We start from the raw sequence: 20,842 nt of genomic DNA on the forward strand, positions 1-20,842 counted from the left end.
GTGTGACCAGCAGAAGGAGGGAGGTGATTGTCCCCCTGTACTCAGCACTGGTGAGGCCACACTTGAGTATTGTGTCCAGTTTTGGGCACCTCAATACGAGAGAGATATCGAGGTGCTGGAGCGAGTGCAGAGGAGGGCAACGAAGCTGGTGAAGGGCCTGGAGAATAAATCTTATGAGGAGCGATTGAAGGAGCTGGGACTGTTTAGTTTGAGGAAGAGGAGGCTGAGGGGAGACCTCATCACTCTCTACAACTACTTGAAAGGACATTGTAGAGAGGTTGGTGCTGGTCTCTTCTCACAGGTAATTAGTGATAGAACAAGAGGGAATGGGTTCAAGCTGCAGCAGGGTAGGTTTAGGCTGGACATTAGGAAAAAATTCTTCACAGGAAGAGTGGTTAGACACTGGAATAGGCTGCCCAGGGAGGTGGTGGAGTCACCATCCCTGGATGTGTTTAAGACTCGTTTAGATGTGGTGTTAGGGGATATGGTGTAGGGGAGAACTTTGTAGAGTGGAGCTGATGGTTGGACTTGATGATCCCAAGGGTCTTTTCCAACCTAAATGATTCTATGATTCTATGAGGGACAGACTACCTGCTCTTCATCATAGAGAGCAACCAGTACTGGGAAAGCCCATGTGGAGGAATAGTCTCACCTGCTTTCTCAGATGACACACGTTCATAAATTCGAGTGTCATTTCATGGGAAGATGAGATAGTAATCTTTGGCACAATCTGTTATTGGCCCTACCAGAGTTAAAGTCCCTCTTGCACTGCACCTTAAGAAAGGGCACACAAATGTTTGGTGAGGCATACAGTGCTTTCCTCTGGGTGCAGCCTTGACAAAGCTGAGCAGTTCTGGTTGGATTTTGTCTTCCTCCCTCCCTCCCTCCCTCCCTCACACACACATAAAAGAGTGGAAGTGTCACCAGCAACTTTGGTAACAGAATTGCCAGCCCATGTCTAGTACACTTATAAATGCTTTAGTGATGTCTTTATAAAGTAGGGCTACCACCCAGTAAATAAGGTAAACATATGATTGTGTAAATATGTCAGTTATGCATTAATCCCCATTTAATTTATCAATTTGTTTCCTGTATATTCGCCTTTTTTATAATGATTGAAATTAATGGGGCTGTTGTTGAGTTTGTTCATGTGTGTAGGAATTGATATGTAAAGTAAAAATCCTATTACAAAGCATTATATCTTCTGCTATGCAGATTGCCATATTGCTTATAGTACTGACTAAGCCTTTGCATTGTAAACAAGTGTCTTTATATTTGCCCTTAGTTGCAACTTTTAGTACTATTCAGGTCCAGAAATGCAGTCTCTGGTATCTGGTAATTTGTACAGCATTACATAAAATGCTGTGAATCGCAATTTTACTTTTTCATAAAACAAGCACTTTTTCTAGCTTAACCAGCCTTTTTTCTGGCTGACATTAGAGTTTTTGCTGCATCTTTCATATATATATATTTTTTTTTAATACAGATTTATATGGGTAAATGTTAAATACTTTCCTATTTATGTGCATCTATGTATATTTATATAACAATATATGCACATTATGTATTTAACATGCATAATATATATGTGCATATAAGTCATACATGTATGTATGTTAACTGTAGGAGTACAAGTTTAACTGCTTAAATAGTACACAGAAAATTTCCCTGTTTTGTTCTCTCTGGCTAAATGAATCTTTATTTCTCTCTGTGTAGTGACACAACTTCAAGTTTCATGCAGACATATTTTAGCAGCTATGGCTGAAGCTAAAACCTTTCAGCAAGGAGAATATTATTCAAATTCAAAATACTCAAGCATATTTCATGTTGAATCTGAGTCGAAGTGGTGTCTTCGCTTGACATTGCAGCAAATGCATTGGACGCTTTTCAGTTTTGTGGACAGTACAAATCCTTTGGACATGTAAAATTGTTTCTTGAAGTATATGGCAGATGTAGCTTTCCTAGCCTACCACCTTGCAATTATGTTTCATAAAAAACCTAAAGGTCATATCTAGTAAGACTGGCATTGCCTTAATGTCCTTAGCACAGCAATTTGTAACCAGAGAGTTTCCAGGCACACAAAATACCTGTGTTACATGCGCAGCATGGCCTATATTGTAATGTAATTGAATAGACTGAAGAATTATAGTTGTTCGAGACTGCAGTAAATACACATGACAAAGTTTGAGCTACCAATAAAAAGCAAAATGGAGACCATGTTAAAAAAAAAAAAAAAAAAACAAACCAACCTAAACCCCAAAACTCAAACAGTAAACTTGGTGTTAGTTTCCCATTTTGTAAGTGCATGTGGTGAGAGCACTTACCTAATATATAAAAAGGCAAAAAATACGTCAGCTCTCCCAGATCATGCATCTCCTCACTCCTAAGCAAATGTGGTTGTGCAGGTGTGCTCTCACCACAATTTGTTTTCTGTGGCCCAATGAACCCCAAATTCATTTCTGCATAGTGACCAAGCTTCAGATATAGGGGAGCACCGTATCCTATCTCACTCCTCCCTGAAATAAGCAACTGCTGGGGTTTGGGACATTTCTATTGGAAATAAAATACTGAATATCTCTTGACAGAGCAGACCACTGAACTGTCGTGTCCCCTGGTCAGTGCTGTAATCAGTTGGCTATTGTGTGCAAGGAGAGCAGCATCCCTTCTGCTGCTGGCAGAAAGGCACCTGGTTTCCACTTTTTGAGACAACAGGTTCCTATATTATATCTATCCCCAGTTCATGCAGATGCTTTGGAATTTCGTAAAACAGTTCAGGCTGTTCTCAGTAAAAGCATCATGGAAACAATAAATAAAAAATATGGTTAGGTTTCATGCGCTTAAAACAATACAAAAAAACCCCAGAATGATGACATACATGTACAGCTTTTACTTTTTTCCATTAAACATTAGAATCCCTAGCTGGGAAAACTGTAATGTAAGGCTTTTACAGCAGGTACTTCATGCTTTTGCGATACCTTGGTCTTTCATCCTTTCTGGATTTATTATTATGTAGTCAGAAATTTCCAAGGATTCATAAATAAAATTATGTTTGTGCAAGAATGTGATATATCAGAGTATGTGGTAAGTGAACATATATTTTTTTTTAAAAATTGTCTAATCTGATAATAACACAAATCCAGCCATCTTGTCTAGCAAGGAAACCAACTGTCTACTGCAGCTGAAAACACAGAGCAAGCTATATTTAAGTTAATGACATGAATTTGATTTGAGGCTAAATCATGTGAAGCTTTACATTCAGCAGTGCAAAAACCGAGAGTTGCTCTCAATATTTTCTGCCAAACATGGCAGAAATGTCTAGAGCTTGAGAGAAGACAGATTTTGATTTGGAGGGGAACTGTGTTTGGTTTTGAAGTGAGTTAATAAAACTAGATTTCACTATTAGCCTAGTGCTTCCAATTGGGGAATTAAAACACTTGTATCAAATTAAAGTTGCATATCCTTTATCACATGCACCCAGGTTACATTCATAAAACATCCATTTTTACTTACATACCCTGAATGAATCCATGACAATCCCCTGTAGATGATGACAAAATGTATATTTAGATTTGAAGATGTTCTTCTGAGCCACCTCGGCTAATTATAGATGACAACCCATGGCTTACTCCTTTGTTCTGAAACATCAAGAATGTGTCAAAAAGCTTTCTGAACTCTCTAGAGTCCCAGATGTTGTTATTGCAATAGGTGACTGGAATTAACAAAATACGAAACGTCATTTGCTAAGAGCCTCTTGTGACTTAGGTAGGAAGGCAGCTGTACTGCAAATATGCATATGAATTCTCTACCGGCGTCAACAGAGTTAAGTCAAAGGAGTTAAAAGAGCTAAGCAGGAAAGAGAAAACACTGCTGGAGAGAAATAATTTTCTCACAAACATCTTCACAGGGGTATTATTAAAATGGCTGAGCCCACGTAGGCTAGAAGAAGGGATTCTTCTCAAGGACAGACTTGGGGTTGGAAGTGACCTGAAATGTCAAAAATATTGAAAATGGACAGGATTATGTGAACACAGAAAAGCTGAGAGAAGGAATAAACAATTCAAGATGTTCCCTCCACCAAAGAGACAGCAAAGACAACAGATGCAAACTTAAGCTTAGGTAAGCTTTGTAGGAGCTGCATAAATATTCAGCCAATTTCCTTCTATCTACCTCTCTAATGTCACGGTACTGAAGATAACTCATTTAAAGCTGAGTCAGGCCTGCCTAAGTTTGATCACAGCCTGCACAGCCTGGACTTTCCTGGTACCGGCTGACATAATCACTGCTGTTACCTGAATGTAACCTTCATTCTGGTCAGTCATAGGGTCCAAAAATTGTTGAATTCCTCAGCACGGCTCAGGGATGGACACCAGTTACTAGATGTGCACATGGCACCGTCATGAAAAGGGACAATGTGGCAACTATGTACGTTGCTGACACATATTAATTTAAAACCTGAATCAAGTTAAACTCTTTTTCTAGACTTTGAAATGCTCATATAGCCCATGTTCCTTGTCTGTGTGGAGGGCATGCCAAACCTCTTTTTCTCATTTAAAGAAAAGCACCTGTTTCTCATTTAAAATAAAACGATGTTACACCACTTTGGCTATGGAAAAAAATTCTTCTGAGGTTGGAATAAGTTATTTTTACCGACAAGTAAAGCTGTTTGCATTGGTAGAAAGCTTATGCTGGCCGTATTAGCCACAAGGCTTATGTCTTTGCCCTTAAGGTGGTCTCTGCATGTGTTTAAAGGACACATAGGCATCCAATAGCACCAAGAACATTTACGGAATGTTTTGAATATACTGAATGTATTTACTGAATATTTTACTGTAAAGGAAAGCTTAATTGCCTATGTTAATAAAAAAGTACTTTGATAATGTCTGGTCTGTAAATGAGTGAAATGATATTGCTCCAGCTGAAAGGCTTTAGTTATTAACTATTTTTGTGAAACCAATAGAAGAAAAAAGCCCAAACTTTTTTCTCTCGAAGTAGAACTGTGGTTTCTTTGAGACAACACTGACTTTTTGATTTTATATTGCAAACAGCAATATTAGTTGAGCACTACTTACTAGAATGAAATTATTGCAAAAGTATTTATTTAATTCCCATGCATTATGGTATCAAGTGCTATAGTAGGTAAGAATGCTGAATATATAACAATACTGCATTAACATGTTAAAAAAGCAAAACAAAGTACGTATAGGCACTTGTTTTTAGGTATGCTTCTGAAGAAACACAGATTAATAGTAGTGCTCACCAATTGGGAATGATTGTCAGCCTCTGTTAGCCAGGTCCTACCTAGTTTTCATGAAAAATGAAATGGACGTCCAGACAGTAATACTGAAGGAACAGTGTTGGGCTCTGATCCAAATTCCAATTTAAGTTAATAGGAGACTTTCCATTAAATTCAGTAGTCTAAGGATCTGCCTTTGAGTTCTGCCTTGTTAAAACATGTCCTCGCTTTACTTTCAATCACATGAATGTTGGTTTTGTTCCAGCAGAAGTGGGGTTAGAAGAGACAACGGCAGCCAGAAGGCAGCCACAAGTTAGAAAGTGAATCAAATCGTATGTGTAGATTTTAACAGCTGTTCAGTTACCCAGATCTACAGGTGAGGGTTCAAAATGCAACTGTAGACTTTTGATCGTGGAAGTAAAATGATATCCCAAAGGAAGCCAGAATGGCATCACTAGGCTGTTGGTGTTTTCTCTGACACTGCTAAATTGAACAGGATGTTTGAACCAAAAATCGTTTCTCAGCTGTAGGAACAGGGTAGAAGTTTTGGCATGAGGGAAATCCCAGTGTCACTTTCCTCTAAGGAAGTGACATCCCACCCTGGGCTTGCATTCAGTCTGTAATAAGGACCATTAGTCCCAGGGCAGTTCTCCTGAGGGAAGAATAGCACAACTGGGTGACCAATGCTTAACCTCTTAACCTAATTTAATTCTTTAATTTCGCAAATAAGCGCAAGGAGTTTTGACACATAGTAGGGGAGTACAATGTAGATGGGGAAGTTTGCTTTGCTTTAGAATTGGAAGGAAAGGCATGAGTTTGGTGTAAAGTGTGGGGAAGAACTTGATTCAGCCCTTCCCAAACTTCATGCAAAATGATCAACTCTCACCCCTTTCTCTGAAGAACATCACTTATCTGTATCATCACACATTTCCTTGAAAGTATGATACAAGTAGAATCATTTTGTGGACTGAGGGTCACGCTTTCCCTAAATCATACTTGTCAGTACTTTTAATTAATATAATTATATGCATTATCATAACAGTTACAGTAGTGTTTATTTGGTTTCCTTCCTTTCCCTATTTCTCTTCTACTTTCATTCTCTTTCTGTTGGGCTTTCAAAATGTTCTTCCCTCTTTTTCTTTGTGTTTCAGTAAAAAAATAGATTGTTGTGAAAAAGAAAAGTGTTTTTTGTTGTGCCTAAGGGGCAGTCATACTTTTTCTGTAGCATTCCATTGCCTTGGCCTACGTACCTTGTCTTCACCTTCTGGTTTTGTTTTGGTTTTTTAATTTAGGCAACAGTATTAGATGATGATGTGAGGTGGAGAGGTAGGTCCACAAGAAACCCTACTCCTTACCTATTAAGAACTTGAAAGATTTAGAGTAAGGCTTTGAGCCAAACTCAAGAACAAGTAAAAGCCACTCAAAGGGCACAAAGGGCAGTCAAGAAAAGCTTGACTGGTCCAGGACTTGTGGTCCTGGAGTACAGTCACTAATGTATGTGTACAATACCAATTCCTACCATTAACTAAATATAATATTCTGTCACCCTCTAGTGGTGGGTCTACAATACCATAATTCTGATAAAAGATTTTCTCATTGCATGTCTAGTAGCAGAAACTAGTCTTCAATGTTTGATGGCCTGTGTCCACGGATTTGTAATTTTGGTCTCCAATGCATGTATCTCTAAATGAATTGTATCCTATAACTTCATGTCAAAAAATAGAGATGTAAATTGTCATTGTTGTCTTTGGGCAGATTAATTAACTGAAGAGGTGGGGGTTTAAAATTTTTGTCTGTATTTTCTCTTCTCCTTGGATAAAGCAAGAGCAAATTGACTGAATTCCAGCCTGCAAAGTTAGGGAACATGACTGTGCACTTGAAACCCATCTTGGCTACTCAGAACCCTTCTTTCTTAATTCCTAGTGTTACCCATAATAAAAGTCCTTCTCTAAGACTGGTGCTGTACTGGACAACTGCAGTGCCCATTCAGATCTGTGAAAACAGCAATTGTGCCCAAAATAATAACATGACCTATGCATCATATACACTTCTTGGTACATTTGACAGTAAAATGACATAACAAAGCCAAAATATTTGACATCACCTATTCCATTAGCTTCAGCAATACTTAGGAAATCTGGGTTTCTGACCAAGCTTTGGAAAAGCTGAAAGTGCAGTATGCTGGAGAATGGCATTTAATGGGTTCATTTATCAGGATTCCCAGTAACTGATAATATTGATGTGTTTTACACTGATATTGGACGATTTGGCTTCAGATCACATGTGATTTAAAGCATCCTAAGTAACAGCAAAATACTTGGTTTGAAACTGAAGTGTTGCGCTTTTCACTGAATCAGGGAGGTAGTGAAACATACTTATTGATAGCTTGAGACAGCTGGAAGGGTCCCTTTTGATCACTTTGCAGACGCTCTTTTCAGAGGTAAAGTGAGCGTTACTCATCTCTGGCCTGAGACTGTACAATTCCTCTTAGCATAATTTGGTACTTCAAGTATTAAATGATACTAAGCATCTGATATCTCTGTAGTTTTATCGGTATGGGCCATACATTCACTGCCTATGTGTGAACTCAGAATTACCCAGTAATTAAATTGGTTTGCTGTATCTTTGTTAAAGAGGTGTGCGGCAGCATCTTTGTAGTCACAAATGAAATATAAGTATGTATCAGTATGCTGCAAAGGCTTTTTGATACCTCCTCACCAGGAGGAACTGTTTAACCCATCTACCCTTAGAGACTTCAGGAGCAGTTATCCCTGCTCGGACCAGATAGAGCCTTCCAGCTACATCATGGAAAGGCAAGGTGTTTTCCTGAGGGAACAATGCGCTCAGTAAAACTTCAAGTTTCTCACGAAAGAACACAGCATACACCTCCTGTCATGTGTAAAGAGCTCAGGACACTCGAGAGGAGGGTCCTGACCATGCTGCGAATTAGGAAACCTTCGTCTGAATCTCTGAAATTTTGGCAAACCTGCCAGTCTTTGCTCCCACACTCACAAGAGTGTCCTACAAATGCAGCTGGGACAAGAGGGGGAAAATATTTCTCATGTCGTCAGGAACATTAGTTCAGCGTTTTTAAAATAATACCAAAAAACTGGCAGATTTTGCACCTACTTTCAGATTTTGTTGTTTACTATTTGTGGGGGTTTATGTCTGTATCTGAGTCTTGCAAACACGCCTATAATACATATTGCACACGTGTACATCCACATGCGAGCAGAGGCAGGCAGATCCACAGAGGCAGAGATTTGCATTCATTTTATCGTATTCATTTAATTTCCCTTAGTTTACTGGGGAAAACAAGGTTTTTTGCTAATGGTACTGCCATTACACGTAGGGAAAATGAAGTTATCTTTCTCATCTTTATCATCGCATATAATGAAGCAATTTCAGCAGTGCGCGCGTTAGCGGATTGTTGGTGATGGTGCATCCTTCAGAAAGAATACAAATAGGCTTCACTGACCCTGGAGTGCTGAGAGTAACATGAAACTTACTCTGACTTGTAAACTGAGCAAACATGACATGGAGGTCACAGAATAAGGGCATATATGCATCTTTCAGCCCTTGTTTTGACAAAGTGACTTCTTTCTCCAGAGGGACATTTCTGCCATTTTTTTCCAGCATGTTTCACCTTTCACTGGCTATTAATCCCAGTATGATTTAACTGCAAATTATGATTCCCACCTATAAACTTATGGGAGTTAATTAATGTTTTCTCATCATTTATTTGAGCACATAGAGTTAGCACTCAGAAGATCTAAGAAAATCAGGGTATGTAAAACAACTTAATAAGTTGAGTTTAAATAAAAGGTAACAAGCTATAAATATTAGAACAAATAGTATTACAAAAATTCACATTCATTAATGGAAATATTTTATTACTAGCAGTTTGAAGAAATCAGGGTAGACCATAATTGAAAATCTGTGCATTTTCTAATATTCTACGCAGTATTCTTCCAACTTTAGTAAGGTAGCTTCCTGGTGTTTGGTACAGTCTTTATATAGACATCAGTTTTAAACAGAATTTTCAGAACTCTATGAACTGGATTAACAAATGAAGTTTTGCTAAAAGTGAAATTATTCAGAATATTCTTATTTTTCTGAAAGCATGGCTCATGAAACATATTTGATACAGGCACTAATAGCATCCTAGCACAGAATACTTCAAAATAAAGGTATCAGCACAGCAACTAGTGTATTTATTTAATGCAGCAGAACAGCAGTGGATGGGGTTTAGCCACTTCATCATGTTAGCTAACTGGTAAAGCACTATTAGCAGTTATCAATGTGTATGGTAAAAGACGCTGTAATTCTTATCACTGGTTTGCAGATAGGAAAATGAGAAATGTCAAAGATCACTGCACTTTTTCTGGAACCCACCCTCCTGAATCTTTTTTCAACTAGGCCATCAAATTTGATGACAATAGTAGTGGCTGCTTACGTGAACAAATGTGACAGGCTTGGTTGCTTTTGTTGTGTAGGTTATTAGGTCAGTGATGCCATCTCCCAAGTTTGATAAAAGCAAAATTTCAGGCTAGACCAGGAAGCAGAGAGGCTAAATTCTTTTTTTTACAATGCTGAAGAGAAATGTGTAAGGTAAAAGGGATTAATTATTTTTCTAGTAATAACCAAACTCCATGTCAAGGACATTTTGATGGTCCAAGTATGTGTTTTTCCACGGTGAGACTCTTAAAGAGACTTCAGGGGGAGAAGAGGAGCTTTTTGTAGCCTCTAAATATTGTCTGGCTTTTGTTTTTCTCAACAGAGCTACAGTGAACCTGTTGATGTTAAAGCCTCCCCGCAACCTCAGATGATGAATTCAAAGCAGTCGGTGTTTCATGGGCCTGCCCAGGCTCACTCTGCACTGTACCTCAGCTCCCACTACCACCAACAACCAGGAATGAATCCTCACATCACTGCCATGCATGCCAATATCCCCAGGAACATAGCGCCCAAGCCCAACAACCAAATGCCAGTGACTGTTTCCATAGCAAACATGGCTGTGTCCCCACCGCCGCCTCTCCAGATCAGCCCCCCTCTGCACCAGCATCTCAACATCCAGCAACACCAGCCGATTTCAATGCAGCAGTCCATTGGAAACCAGCTACCGATGCAGGTCCAGTCTGCTTTACATTCACCTACAATGCAGCAAGTAAGTTTGAGCTTTTCAGTTCTCTGGGGAAATGTGTTTTTCTGAGAAAAAAAAACTCATCCAGAAGTTGACATAGTGAGGGAGATTTAGGGCCACGGATTAGCTTTAATTTTACAGAGTTCCAAAACCACTGTAGTATAGTCTGAGGGCTTAGTCTTTCAAAGGCAAGAACAAGCAAATGAGTTTACCCGAGTGATGGGGAACTTCAGTGTTCATCGCATTCTTCTGAACACTAGCCCTGTCTCCCCCACAAATCCAGGAGGCATTCTTTAAATAGAAGTGTGTCCGTAGATCCATCTGCAAATCTGGGAGTACTGTGAAATATAAGTGACATGTTAAGTCTTCAGGAGACATATTTTATGAACAAAAGGCAGGCATGTCTAGAAAAAGATACGGTTGTAGCTTGTGCTGTTATCCTTGTGCTGACTGTGATGTGGAACAGTCAGAGGGAACATGAAGCAACACAGGTTGTGTTAAACATGCTAGATCCAATGAAAAATAGTATGTTAGTTTATGCTGCATTTGTAACCTCATTTTACTAGCTAGACATATCTTTTTTTACTACAAATAAGTGGGCTGTCCCAAGTATTCCAATATGGTGACTTTTTTTTTTTTAATAATGTCAGTGTTTTAGATCATTGATCCTCTATGTATTTCCTAGGAGTTCTGCATGAATGCAGGCCATCCATACTATCATGATTTTTGGGCCCAGACTTATGGAGGGTTAGAGCAGATTAACTCTGTCGATTTCATGAGAGAAAATTTCTTTTTGTCTTGGATGAGATCTGTATATCAATAGTAAGATCGTGCTTTAGAAAGAGGCATTAGAATGAAAATTTTTTGGATGGAGTTGCAAAAATCTACAAAATTTGTATACACAAAACTTGTCAGTTCTGGTTGATAAGACATAGTCATGAGCTTGCTCCATGTTTTGAATATTTCTATAAATTCACCTTTGCTAACAAGGCATTTGCATTTGCCTTCCAAGCCAGAAACATTTCATCTCAAGATTGGTCTTTAGAGATGGGAATACATGAACACAAAGCATAGCTTCTAGCTGGGAAAGCAATTTTACAGGGAAAGAAATTTTCCAAAACAGGACCAAAAAATGGGTTGAAAGCAATCTGGACTGATAAATTTAGTTATTCAGAAGGTTAACCAAAGTGTCCTCAGGATGATCTGGATTTTTTCAGAGACTTTGATCTTAGTCTCAAGAGTGATTTGGAGTAATTAGACAGGAAGGAAAATTTAAAAAGTGTTGAGTAAACAGACTCAACAGGCTTAGAAGCACACAAATATGGAGTCTTTTACTATTGTGTGTTCCTGAAGGTTTTCCTATTAGTTAGAAACACAGTGTCCAGGTATGAGTGTCCTGGGAGAGCCCATGGTCAAGTCTTGGAGAAACTCAGGAGTTAACCCCAAGCCTGGGCATGTAGAATTAGCTTAGGGGAAGTGCTAGACAGGTGAGCCAGGAGGGTCTGTCTGGAGATCCTAAGCCTGATGCAATCCTGAAGGCTCAGAGCAATGAGAGACAAAGCAATGGACAGAGACTCAATGCAATAGCCTGGTTCATGTACCTAACATGAAAACCAACATCTGTGACAGCAGCCTGTTGAGATTGTGTAGTTACGTTTCAGCGAGTTTTTATTTCAAAGTGATTCAGTCTTCGAAGTTCAGATTGTTTGCCAAGTTCAGTGTCATTTGTACATTACTTGTTCAATGCAGAGCTACAGAAGATCAAACCCCTTATGTCTTTTCCAGAATCATTGATAGGTATAATTTACTGAACAGATTTGAAAATCTGGCTTTAATTATTGAATTAATAGTACAGTAGGGGCTAGCAAAAGGTGTAATGCAGATGTTAGATACTTACATATGTATACATACAACATCACCATTATCATGTGAATAATACTTAGGTATTATTCCAAATCATTACATACTACAAAAAAGTTAAGACCATATGAATCTTCTGATGTTTTATTTTACCAAGTTGCATGCTTGTAGCATATGGTGTGCGTGTCAATGGCTTGAGAGTACTTTCACTCATCTGTGAGATGTGTGGCAATCAGCTGAGTTATTTCTAGCTTGAGACAAAACACAGGGCACTAGGTTGTAGAAAACAGGCGTCTAGAAGTCAGTATGGAGACCTGTACCATGAGGAGTCTTTTGCTTTACTAAGTACAAGTACAGTAAAGTAAAAAAAAAGTATACCTCTGTATTCCTGCTCTCCATCGTTAAACCCATGAAAGGTTAGCTTGAATACTTTTTACCAACTCATATTCCATAATCAGAAAGGCTGATGCTTATAATGAAGATACCATGGTGAGATATTTCTGAGCTTCGCTCAAAGTGATAGGTGCTTATTACCTGTTGAAATGCTACGCTGCCAATCTTAACTACATTTCTCTTTAAGCACCATGTACATTTCTCTTTAAGCAACATCTACAAGCCATGCTTCTGCTTTTCTTACGCTTCTACTTTTGTTTTAAAGTAATGCAGCTTTTTAGCACTGGAAAATCTATGTCATTTCACTTTAGAATAGTTTTAATTTATATTTTGTATTACTATTTTTTTAGCATACAACAATTTACACAGTTTGTGAATGGAATTTAAATATAGAATCCATTTCCTTTAAAAAGTGATGTTGGCAAAGACAAAGCAAAAAGTATGTTAAATTTGAGGGCAACAGATGCACTAACAAGACCATGATTTGCCATGCCAGAGCAGAACAGTGGTAACCTGACTAGTGTCTTAGGTACAACTCTTTCTACTCATACTCAAGAAATGTTAGGAAACACTATCCCTAGGATTTCATACTGCATTAGAGCACAGAGGACAGGTTGGACACCAGGACATATATAGCAAGAAGTCAGGAAACTCTAACCTGAAAGCAAAGTCTGCCTCCTGACTCTGTTGTCAAAGGACTCTGCTCTTCCCTCTGCTTGAAACTGAGCAAACACGCTGCTGGTCACAGAGCATGTTAAAGAGGAAAAGACATAGTGGGGGAAAAAAATGAGCCCTCCGTACGGCAGCACAGAGTCAACAGCAATGAGGACAAAGATGAGGCATAGCACCACCCTGTATGTCCCACCCATGATGAGGAGGGAAGGAGGACTTGTTGCGAGGTTCAGTCCCCAGCAGCATGGTACAGACCACTCTGCCACATAAAGAGACAGCCAAGAAGAATGGGGGAATATGTAGTCTGATAAAGCAGAAGCGATAGTTGCATTTAACTCCACGTTTTTTCAGTTCTTCTTCCCTCAGCCGTTTGATTTCCTCAGTGCTGACAGTGTGGCCACCCTAAGCCTTTTCCAAAGACTCCAGCACACATCCAATATATGTAAGCAGCAAGAATAGAAACTACTTAACATCCCGCTCCCTACAGCATGACTTGCCACAGGAGAAATTTTCCTTTTTGGAAACCTCACCATTGCTCATACACTCAATGGTAGCAGGCTCTGGGAATCCCTGCTGTCTGCAGATCCCCTGCTTTCACACTGTGGCTCTGGGAGATTCGGTCACTTGTTTTCTTTAGGAGAGGGAGGATTGTTTCTTATCAAAGGCTGGCTTGTAGTATGTCTGAAGGACTGCCAGCTCCAAGAAAACTCCCATAAAGATCCATCCCTCAGTCCTGGCAGGCAGGGACACAGTTCTCCAAAACCACTCTGCATGAAATCCACAAACTCTTTTTCTTCTGTGTGTAACTTTGAGGAGGGACGGATAAGAAGTGCTGACCTGGGGAGAGAGTTCTGCCCCCACTGCTGCCAGGACAATGAGCTGATCTTCATCAGCTCTGCAGGGAACAGCATGTCCTCCTCCACTTCCAGCAGCCCTTGCCTGCACGTGTGCAGCTGCCAAACCAAGAGAGGCTGCCAGCTGGAGAAGGGCAGTCTCCTCCAGGAGTCCACAAAAACTAGAGAACATCGAGAAGATCAGAAGTGTCGGTAGCCAACAATCCTCAGTGACCGCACAATTTCTGTTATTTTTAAAATCAATTAATCCTGTGGAGTATGCAGCTGATGCAAGGCATCCAAATTGTTCTGAAATGCACAAGGCAAAGTAAAATTTAGGCATTAGCATTTTGGTCATGTGCCTAGCATTAGTAAATATTTTCTAATTTCTTTTAAGCAGTCTTTTCTAATTTGAGTTATCTAAATATTTTTTGTAACTTCTGCAAAGTGGACTCTTTTGTCTCTTTTCCTTTCTGTTCCAAAACAGTTAATGAGTAAATTAAATAATGCACACTACCGTAGACCTTTAGGGTGCTCGTTTACACTGTTAATTCTTTACACTGTAAAAAATACCATTTAGTTCTTAGACTTAGTCTTTAATTAGATCCTGATTTTGATATTTAACTTCTAATCTGAAATACACTGTATTTTTCTTAAACATTGTTAATAGGAGCCACGTTAAAGTTTTACTTTGTTAAAGTCTAAATCTCCTGTGCAGCAATTTTTCTTTCATCCACTTTTGACACACTGGAAGAATCACAGTAGGTTAAAAGCGTGCAATTTTTCTTTCATTAAATGCTCATATGAGCACCTTATCACTGCGTTATTTTTTAACTGACAGAGTTACTTCTTTCCCGTCTGTTTCTTAGGTTTGACACGATGTTTAATTTTTACTTAGCTGAGATCGGGTGATCTGAATCTTAACCCTTGTCATTCAAATCAGCATGATTTCTCCAAAGTTCAGGCTAAAAAGGCATCTGAAGCTGCAACCTGTTTTCTCTTGCAAAGTCATTCTTTCCTTTCTCTACTCAGACCCTTGTGCTTCTTTCTAAGCGTACCCCCCTCTCCAGCCTGTTGTACTGGGCTGTTTTGCATGGAGGGTGATGAGACCAAGGATTCAATCCCCCCCCAGATGTGCCCCAGTCCTTGTTACAGAACCCGTTTAAGTAGCTCTACTGGAAGCATCTCCTTCCCTGCTTAAAATCTTTCACCCAAGCGTTGGGTGGGACGGTGACAATCTCTGTCCCGCTTTGCTTCACAAGTAGAGCAAGCAAAACCAGATTCTTAATGTCTAGTAACCATGGCTGCAAGTGTATGCATAACAAAGAAGCAGAAGATTAATGTATGTCACATTTTATTTTTTTTTTTTTAAATAATAACTCATTTCAGTCTACTTTTAGGTATTTCTTTTCCTTTAGAAAATAAATGTATACAGCAAGATGACTGCATAGCCTGCCAAAAATAATAGCCTCATTTTTTCTGGTATATATTATATACAGTAAACTCATGGACCTGCTGTATTTGTCCAGATCTCTTCCTCTTTTTTTGTTAAGCTTTGTCTTCGAATGAGGTCAAGAGAAAAAAAAAAAAATCATTAATATGTGTCAACTTCCTTTATAACCTTAAGGAAAAATCTTTGTATGATATCACACAGACAGATTTTCAATTTCCTTGTGTAATAAACAGATGCTTTAGGATTTGGATGTAATTTAAAGGTTTAAAATATCACATTGAGATTGATGAATAAATCAGTTGTGAAGACAAAAACATTGATGCCTGTTGAAAATACCTCTCCAGACAGGCAGGAAATGAAATTAGTTCCCAGTAAAGTGTGGAGATGAGGATCACTGTTTAGTTCTGCTGCAGGCTTTTTAGGACTTGCTACAGTGGCACAACGAAACTGCTAGGGCTACAGAAATCTAATTAAAGAGCAAATGTCCCTCCTGACATCGAATTAATCTTTATCAAGTTCCCTATTTTTATTTCAATCTGGAACAAGAAAATGAAATTTAAAATTCTAGGCATGTTGCAAAACAGTTGGTGATTTTCTCTTGAGCATTACAATGCAAAAACATTCAGCATTGTTTAATTAGACCTCGAAGCACTCATTTTCTGAGCACTTTTTATTTCATCATTGTTTGTTAAGGGCTTACATAAATAATACACAAATATTTACTACAAGCCTGGTACAAGGCTATCTCCCTCTGTTGTACGAATCTCTATTTCCAGATCTTTTTCTGTTGATGAAAAAGCTGAAGTAATTATTGCTTACATTTTAAACATCACCATACTTTATCAATCCTTCCTATTGAGTTCAGGTTTCTTAAATTACTTTGCCGTAACAAGAATGCTTTCCAACACCCAAATTGCTGGTATGCCAGTAGCCCTCAGCCCCAGCGGGACCACTGAGCTGCTTCTGGAGCTGGAGCCTGGCTCAGATACCTCTGCACCGCGTTAAAATTCATCACGTCAGCACGTCCTAAGAAACAGGCCCCGATTCCAGGCAGTTATAAACTAAACAGACTTGCCAGGTTCAAGATGAAAGTGTCATTACCCTTTATTTTGCAGGTAGGAGAATTAAATTCGCATCCGTGGTTCCAACCTTCACGAGAGGTATCAGTTCAGTCCAAGCACAAATCCACACGTGCTTTGTAGGAAGAGAGCCAAAGCAATTTGACTGTGGTCACATAGAAAACATGAGAATAAGACCCCACGCAGTTCCAAGCTTGTATTTAAACCAGAGGATCATCCTTCCATATCCAAGCTATTTATTTGTCCTAAGTCCAGAAGACATGGAACGGGTATTGCACTGATGGTCTCTTCCTCTGATTTGGGGAACTGTCTCTTCTTGCTGCATGAGTCTCTGTGCCTGCTCACCTGAATGCTTTGCTACGGCACTGCTGGAGCTACTGGCCCCAGGGAGTGTTTTTCTTGTGCATATGATTGTTCCGTGAAGAGCAATAAGAGATCGCGCAGGGGCTTTGCTACCAAAGGTAAACCTGAGTGCCTGAGGGTAGGATGTGTTTCTGTGGTTAGTTTCCTCTTACAGCTAAATTAGAAAGGCCTTATGGGTGATGTTTTGTACAAAAATGATGACGGTGATATACAAAACCAATTTTTCTGCCCTCTAATTACACGAAACCCCAATTAAAGTCATTGGGAAGTCTGCTCAATTACAGTTTCCTTTGGATTCGTTGCAGGCATGGGGGTTGTTTATGCAGCCTGATGTGCAAGTTTGGAGCCTGGTGAAAAGGCTGCGTACAGAGCACGGGGGTTACAGTCACCACGGGGGGGTATTTTACCTTATTAGCAGGGTAGTATATGTTACATGACAACTAGATGCTGAATTCAGCTCGTGAACGTGCCCAACACTAATGATCTGTTTCTTGGAGTCATCGGGCATAAAGCGAGGCTTCAGAGACCATTTAAGGTACTGAGGTGTGACTTGGGTTATTCTCCATATGGAAGAGATTACGGAAAAAAGTTGCACTCATTTACAGCCTAGGCAAAAATCTGGGGTCAGGATGAGTGGAGTGAGGTGACGGTGTACACGAGGGGCAGAGCAGGGCAGAACACCCGCCGGACCCCCGGGGAAGAGCCGGCGTATAACACACCAAGAGAGGGGGATGTGGAGAAGGAAGTGGCATGTTATATTTGAAGCAAGCTCATTTCTGGGGATGGAGGGGGCCAGGTGGAAACTGAGACTACTCGTTTATCTTGATTAAAGGTAGCATGGCTGAGTTGTTAAACCTGCAGAAAAAAAACATCTCAAAATTCCTGTCTAAATGAAGACTGCATATATGAAGTGATCGCACGTAATCCACTAGAATTTAAAACTAAAAGCTATGAGCTTTAATCCTTTCTATTCTGTATGTGGACTTTGGCCAGAGGGAGTGGATGTTCACACTAGGCATCTTGGTTCAAGTTCAGTATTTGATTTAGCAGCCGCACATGCAGTTAACTTGAGTGGAAGTTGTATGTCTTTGCCCCAAGAAGAAGTTTGGTCTGTTTTTTTTTCAGCAGACATCAATTGCCTTTGTACAACATTCTCATACTTTTACCCAGTGTAGTTCTTCTAACTTTACAGGAACATGATGTACATTTATACAAGGGTGAACCAGATACGCTAGCCTTGAAATTTCAATTGTTCTCCTGGTTTTGAAACACAGCATTTAAACATCCTCCTATATCAAAAGAGCTAAAAATTATTATGACTTTTCATATGACAGATATTTCAGGGAGCAGGTTAGATGTCTCTTTGTAACTTCCACTTTTTTTTCTCATCTTCTTGGTTTCAAAAAGCAAGTTATTCTGTGCTACTTTCACTACATTAGTCCAACAACTGTTAAAAAGCTTTGGTTGAATTTCTGTTTAGTTGAGAGAGAAGTACAAATAAAAGAAGCAGCAGATGGTCCCTTTGTGACTGAATGAAGAAAAAGGGTTTTGAGAACAATATGTGAATAGGTGTAGTCTAATAAAACAGTCAGCCACCTGCTGCCTACATCCTTCAAAAAGATTCTGTTGCATATTCTGGGAATTAACGACTTGTGTGTGTCCTTACGTTTAATCTAAATGGAAGCTCTAAGGAGCAAACAGACCTTTTTGCCCCAGTGTTGATTGAGTTGTTCTCTTAGTTTTGAATTGTTTCTGCTCTGTCCTTCTAGTTCCATCCTGAGACTGCGTAATAGCTAACAACGTTTTGGCAGTGTTTCATTTCTCAAACCAAAGAAAGATTTTAAAACTTAGAAAGCACCTACGTATTTTTTTTTTCCTATTTTAAGTTTGATAACCTAAATTACAGCCAGAAAAGAAGTATTCTACCATTTCACAGTACACACCGTTTGGTTTTGTTAAATGCACCCAACCTGTTGCTTGGTCTCTGTACATAGTAATGTACTTTCTCTCTCCTCTAGGGATTTACTCTTCAGCCTGATTATCAGAATATCATCAATCCAACATCAACAGCTGCACAAGTTGTTACCCAAGCAATGGAGTATGTTCGTTCAGGGTGCAGAAATCCTCCAGCACAGACCGTGGACTGGAATAATGACTACTGCAGTAATGGGTAAGCAGCCAGTGAATGCCACCTTGTGTTGAGCAATGTTCATGACACAAGTATCTGATAGAGAATTTGGAAATGGCTTTGCTGCCTGTTTCCCTACAGTATGTCAGAAGTGCATCTGTCATTTATTCAGTAGTTAGACTGTTGTGGGAGAACAAGTTTTCAATACATACATTTATTAGACATTGTTGGCACCTTATCACAGCGCGTGCGCTTTGGTCTTAGAGAACTTCCATCCCTTAGAAAATCGGAACTCAAATCTTAGGAAGAAGGCGTAGGAAAGAAGTGTTAAGACCACTATCTCCTACTTGAGAGACAAATGGCATGAACTGTTTTCTCCAAATACTCCATTGCTGAGGAGAGCTTGGAACAACAGTGGAAACAACTAGTTTGGGTCATGAAAGCCCACGAGTAAGATGCAGGGGTGATGCGTGGGATATGAGATATGGGGAAGGGAATGGCATGAAGATCACATGACTGTAACCAGAAAGAAAGCACCATAGCTGTAAGAGTTTTGTGCCCGTACCATAAGGATAGTGGCCCCTTCAAACACTCAACTCCTCTGCAGCATGGTTTCTGTGGAGCCATGTTACTGTCCCAGGAACTGCCTGGAAACATTTAAGACTCTGAACAGAAGGTATCTTTTGAGTTCTAACTTATAGATATTGTGCCTTGTGGACATGCCCACCAGCCTGACCTGCCTTTCACCTTGGCATGAATCCCCAGGGCAAAGGCAAATAAAAGCTCTTGGTTGCTACCAAAGCAGCAAATCCAGCCCAGACAAATGAACACAAAGGGGAACTAAAGACCAGTTTCACCCATTACATTTACTCAAAGAGATAATTTCACTTGCATTATTGTTTTAAAGTGTTTCTGGAACTCGAACCAAACAAAAATCTTTTTCTGGTTACTTGTTCAGAATAACACCTTCACTAAAACCTGCTGACTCCGAGGCAGACTTTAACTAGTCTGCACAGCAGCATCACTTTCCCCCACACCTGTTGCTGTTGCCCCACAACTTGCCGACTTGTTCAGCAGAACAGTCTCACTTCTGTGCTGTACCACCATAATGTCTTGATCTGTGCTACAGGCCCTTGTAGGAGCCTACGCAGACAACAGACTTTTACACCCACTTAAACTGAGCTCTGAATAGACTGTCCTCTGTCAAACAAGCCATGGCCACCTGTGGCTTTGAATCCTGGTCTCTTCTGGAAAAAGCAATGTGAGATCATTGCCAGCAGTGCCCTCTAGGTGCCCACTGGGCATAACTTTCCATCAGCAGAAGCTTTCCCTGAGCAGACCCTGTATGTACCCTGTAGATAAGCCTTTGTGAATCTGTGGGCATGGACTTAACCTATCTTTGCTATAGCATTGGCATAAATTGCCAGTGCAGCGTAGCTTGCTCTGTGCTGCTTCCAGACTCCAAACCAAGTAAGCTGTAAAGCTGTGGAAGAACAGAACTTGTGGCTGGGTTTTGGCAAGCAAGCAGGAGATTAAGAGTAAAGCCTCTCTCCTAGAAAATCTCTGCAGTGTGAACCAAGTCCCATCAGTGATCCTTCTTCTCCTTTAAATAATATATTTTTTCTGACTTCTACAGACTGTTCCGAATTAGAAACTGGTAAATGACTCCTTTTCGCTCTGAACTG

The 20,842-nt window shown here is 39.7% G+C and overlaps 1 protein-coding gene and 1 long non-coding RNA gene across 4 annotated transcripts in view; one reads left to right on the forward strand and one right to left on the reverse strand.

Moving 5' to 3' along the window:
- Positions 1–20,842, forward strand: part of TOX (thymocyte selection associated high mobility group box) — a 220,653-nt gene that overhangs the window by 198,462 nt on the left and 1,349 nt on the right. For both annotated transcript variants that reach the window (XM_054190381.1, XM_054190382.1), the window contains 2 exons: positions 10,014–10,400; positions 19,048–19,199. In XM_054190381.1, coding sequence (XP_054046356.1) covers positions 10,014–10,400; positions 19,048–19,199 — 539 coding nt within the window. The remainder of the gene's footprint in view (positions 1–10,013; positions 10,401–19,047; positions 19,200–20,842) is intronic.
- The window catches only part of LOC128905026 (uncharacterized), a 61,958-nt gene continuing 51,400 nt past the window's right edge, over positions 10,285–20,842 (reverse strand). The window contains exons 5-6 of one of the 2 annotated variants that reach the window (XR_008464731.1): positions 10,589–10,714; positions 10,285–10,386 (exon numbers count right to left, since the gene is read on the reverse strand). This is a non-coding gene — a long non-coding RNA (uncharacterized LOC128905026). The other variant, XR_008464730.1, reaches the window with a different exon arrangement.

This window comes from Rissa tridactyla, chromosome 2 (assembly GCF_028500815.1).
Source record: "Rissa tridactyla isolate bRisTri1 chromosome 2, bRisTri1.patW.cur.20221130, whole genome shotgun sequence".
In the NCBI taxonomy this organism is placed as follows: domain Eukaryota; kingdom Metazoa; phylum Chordata; class Aves; order Charadriiformes; family Laridae; genus Rissa; species Rissa tridactyla.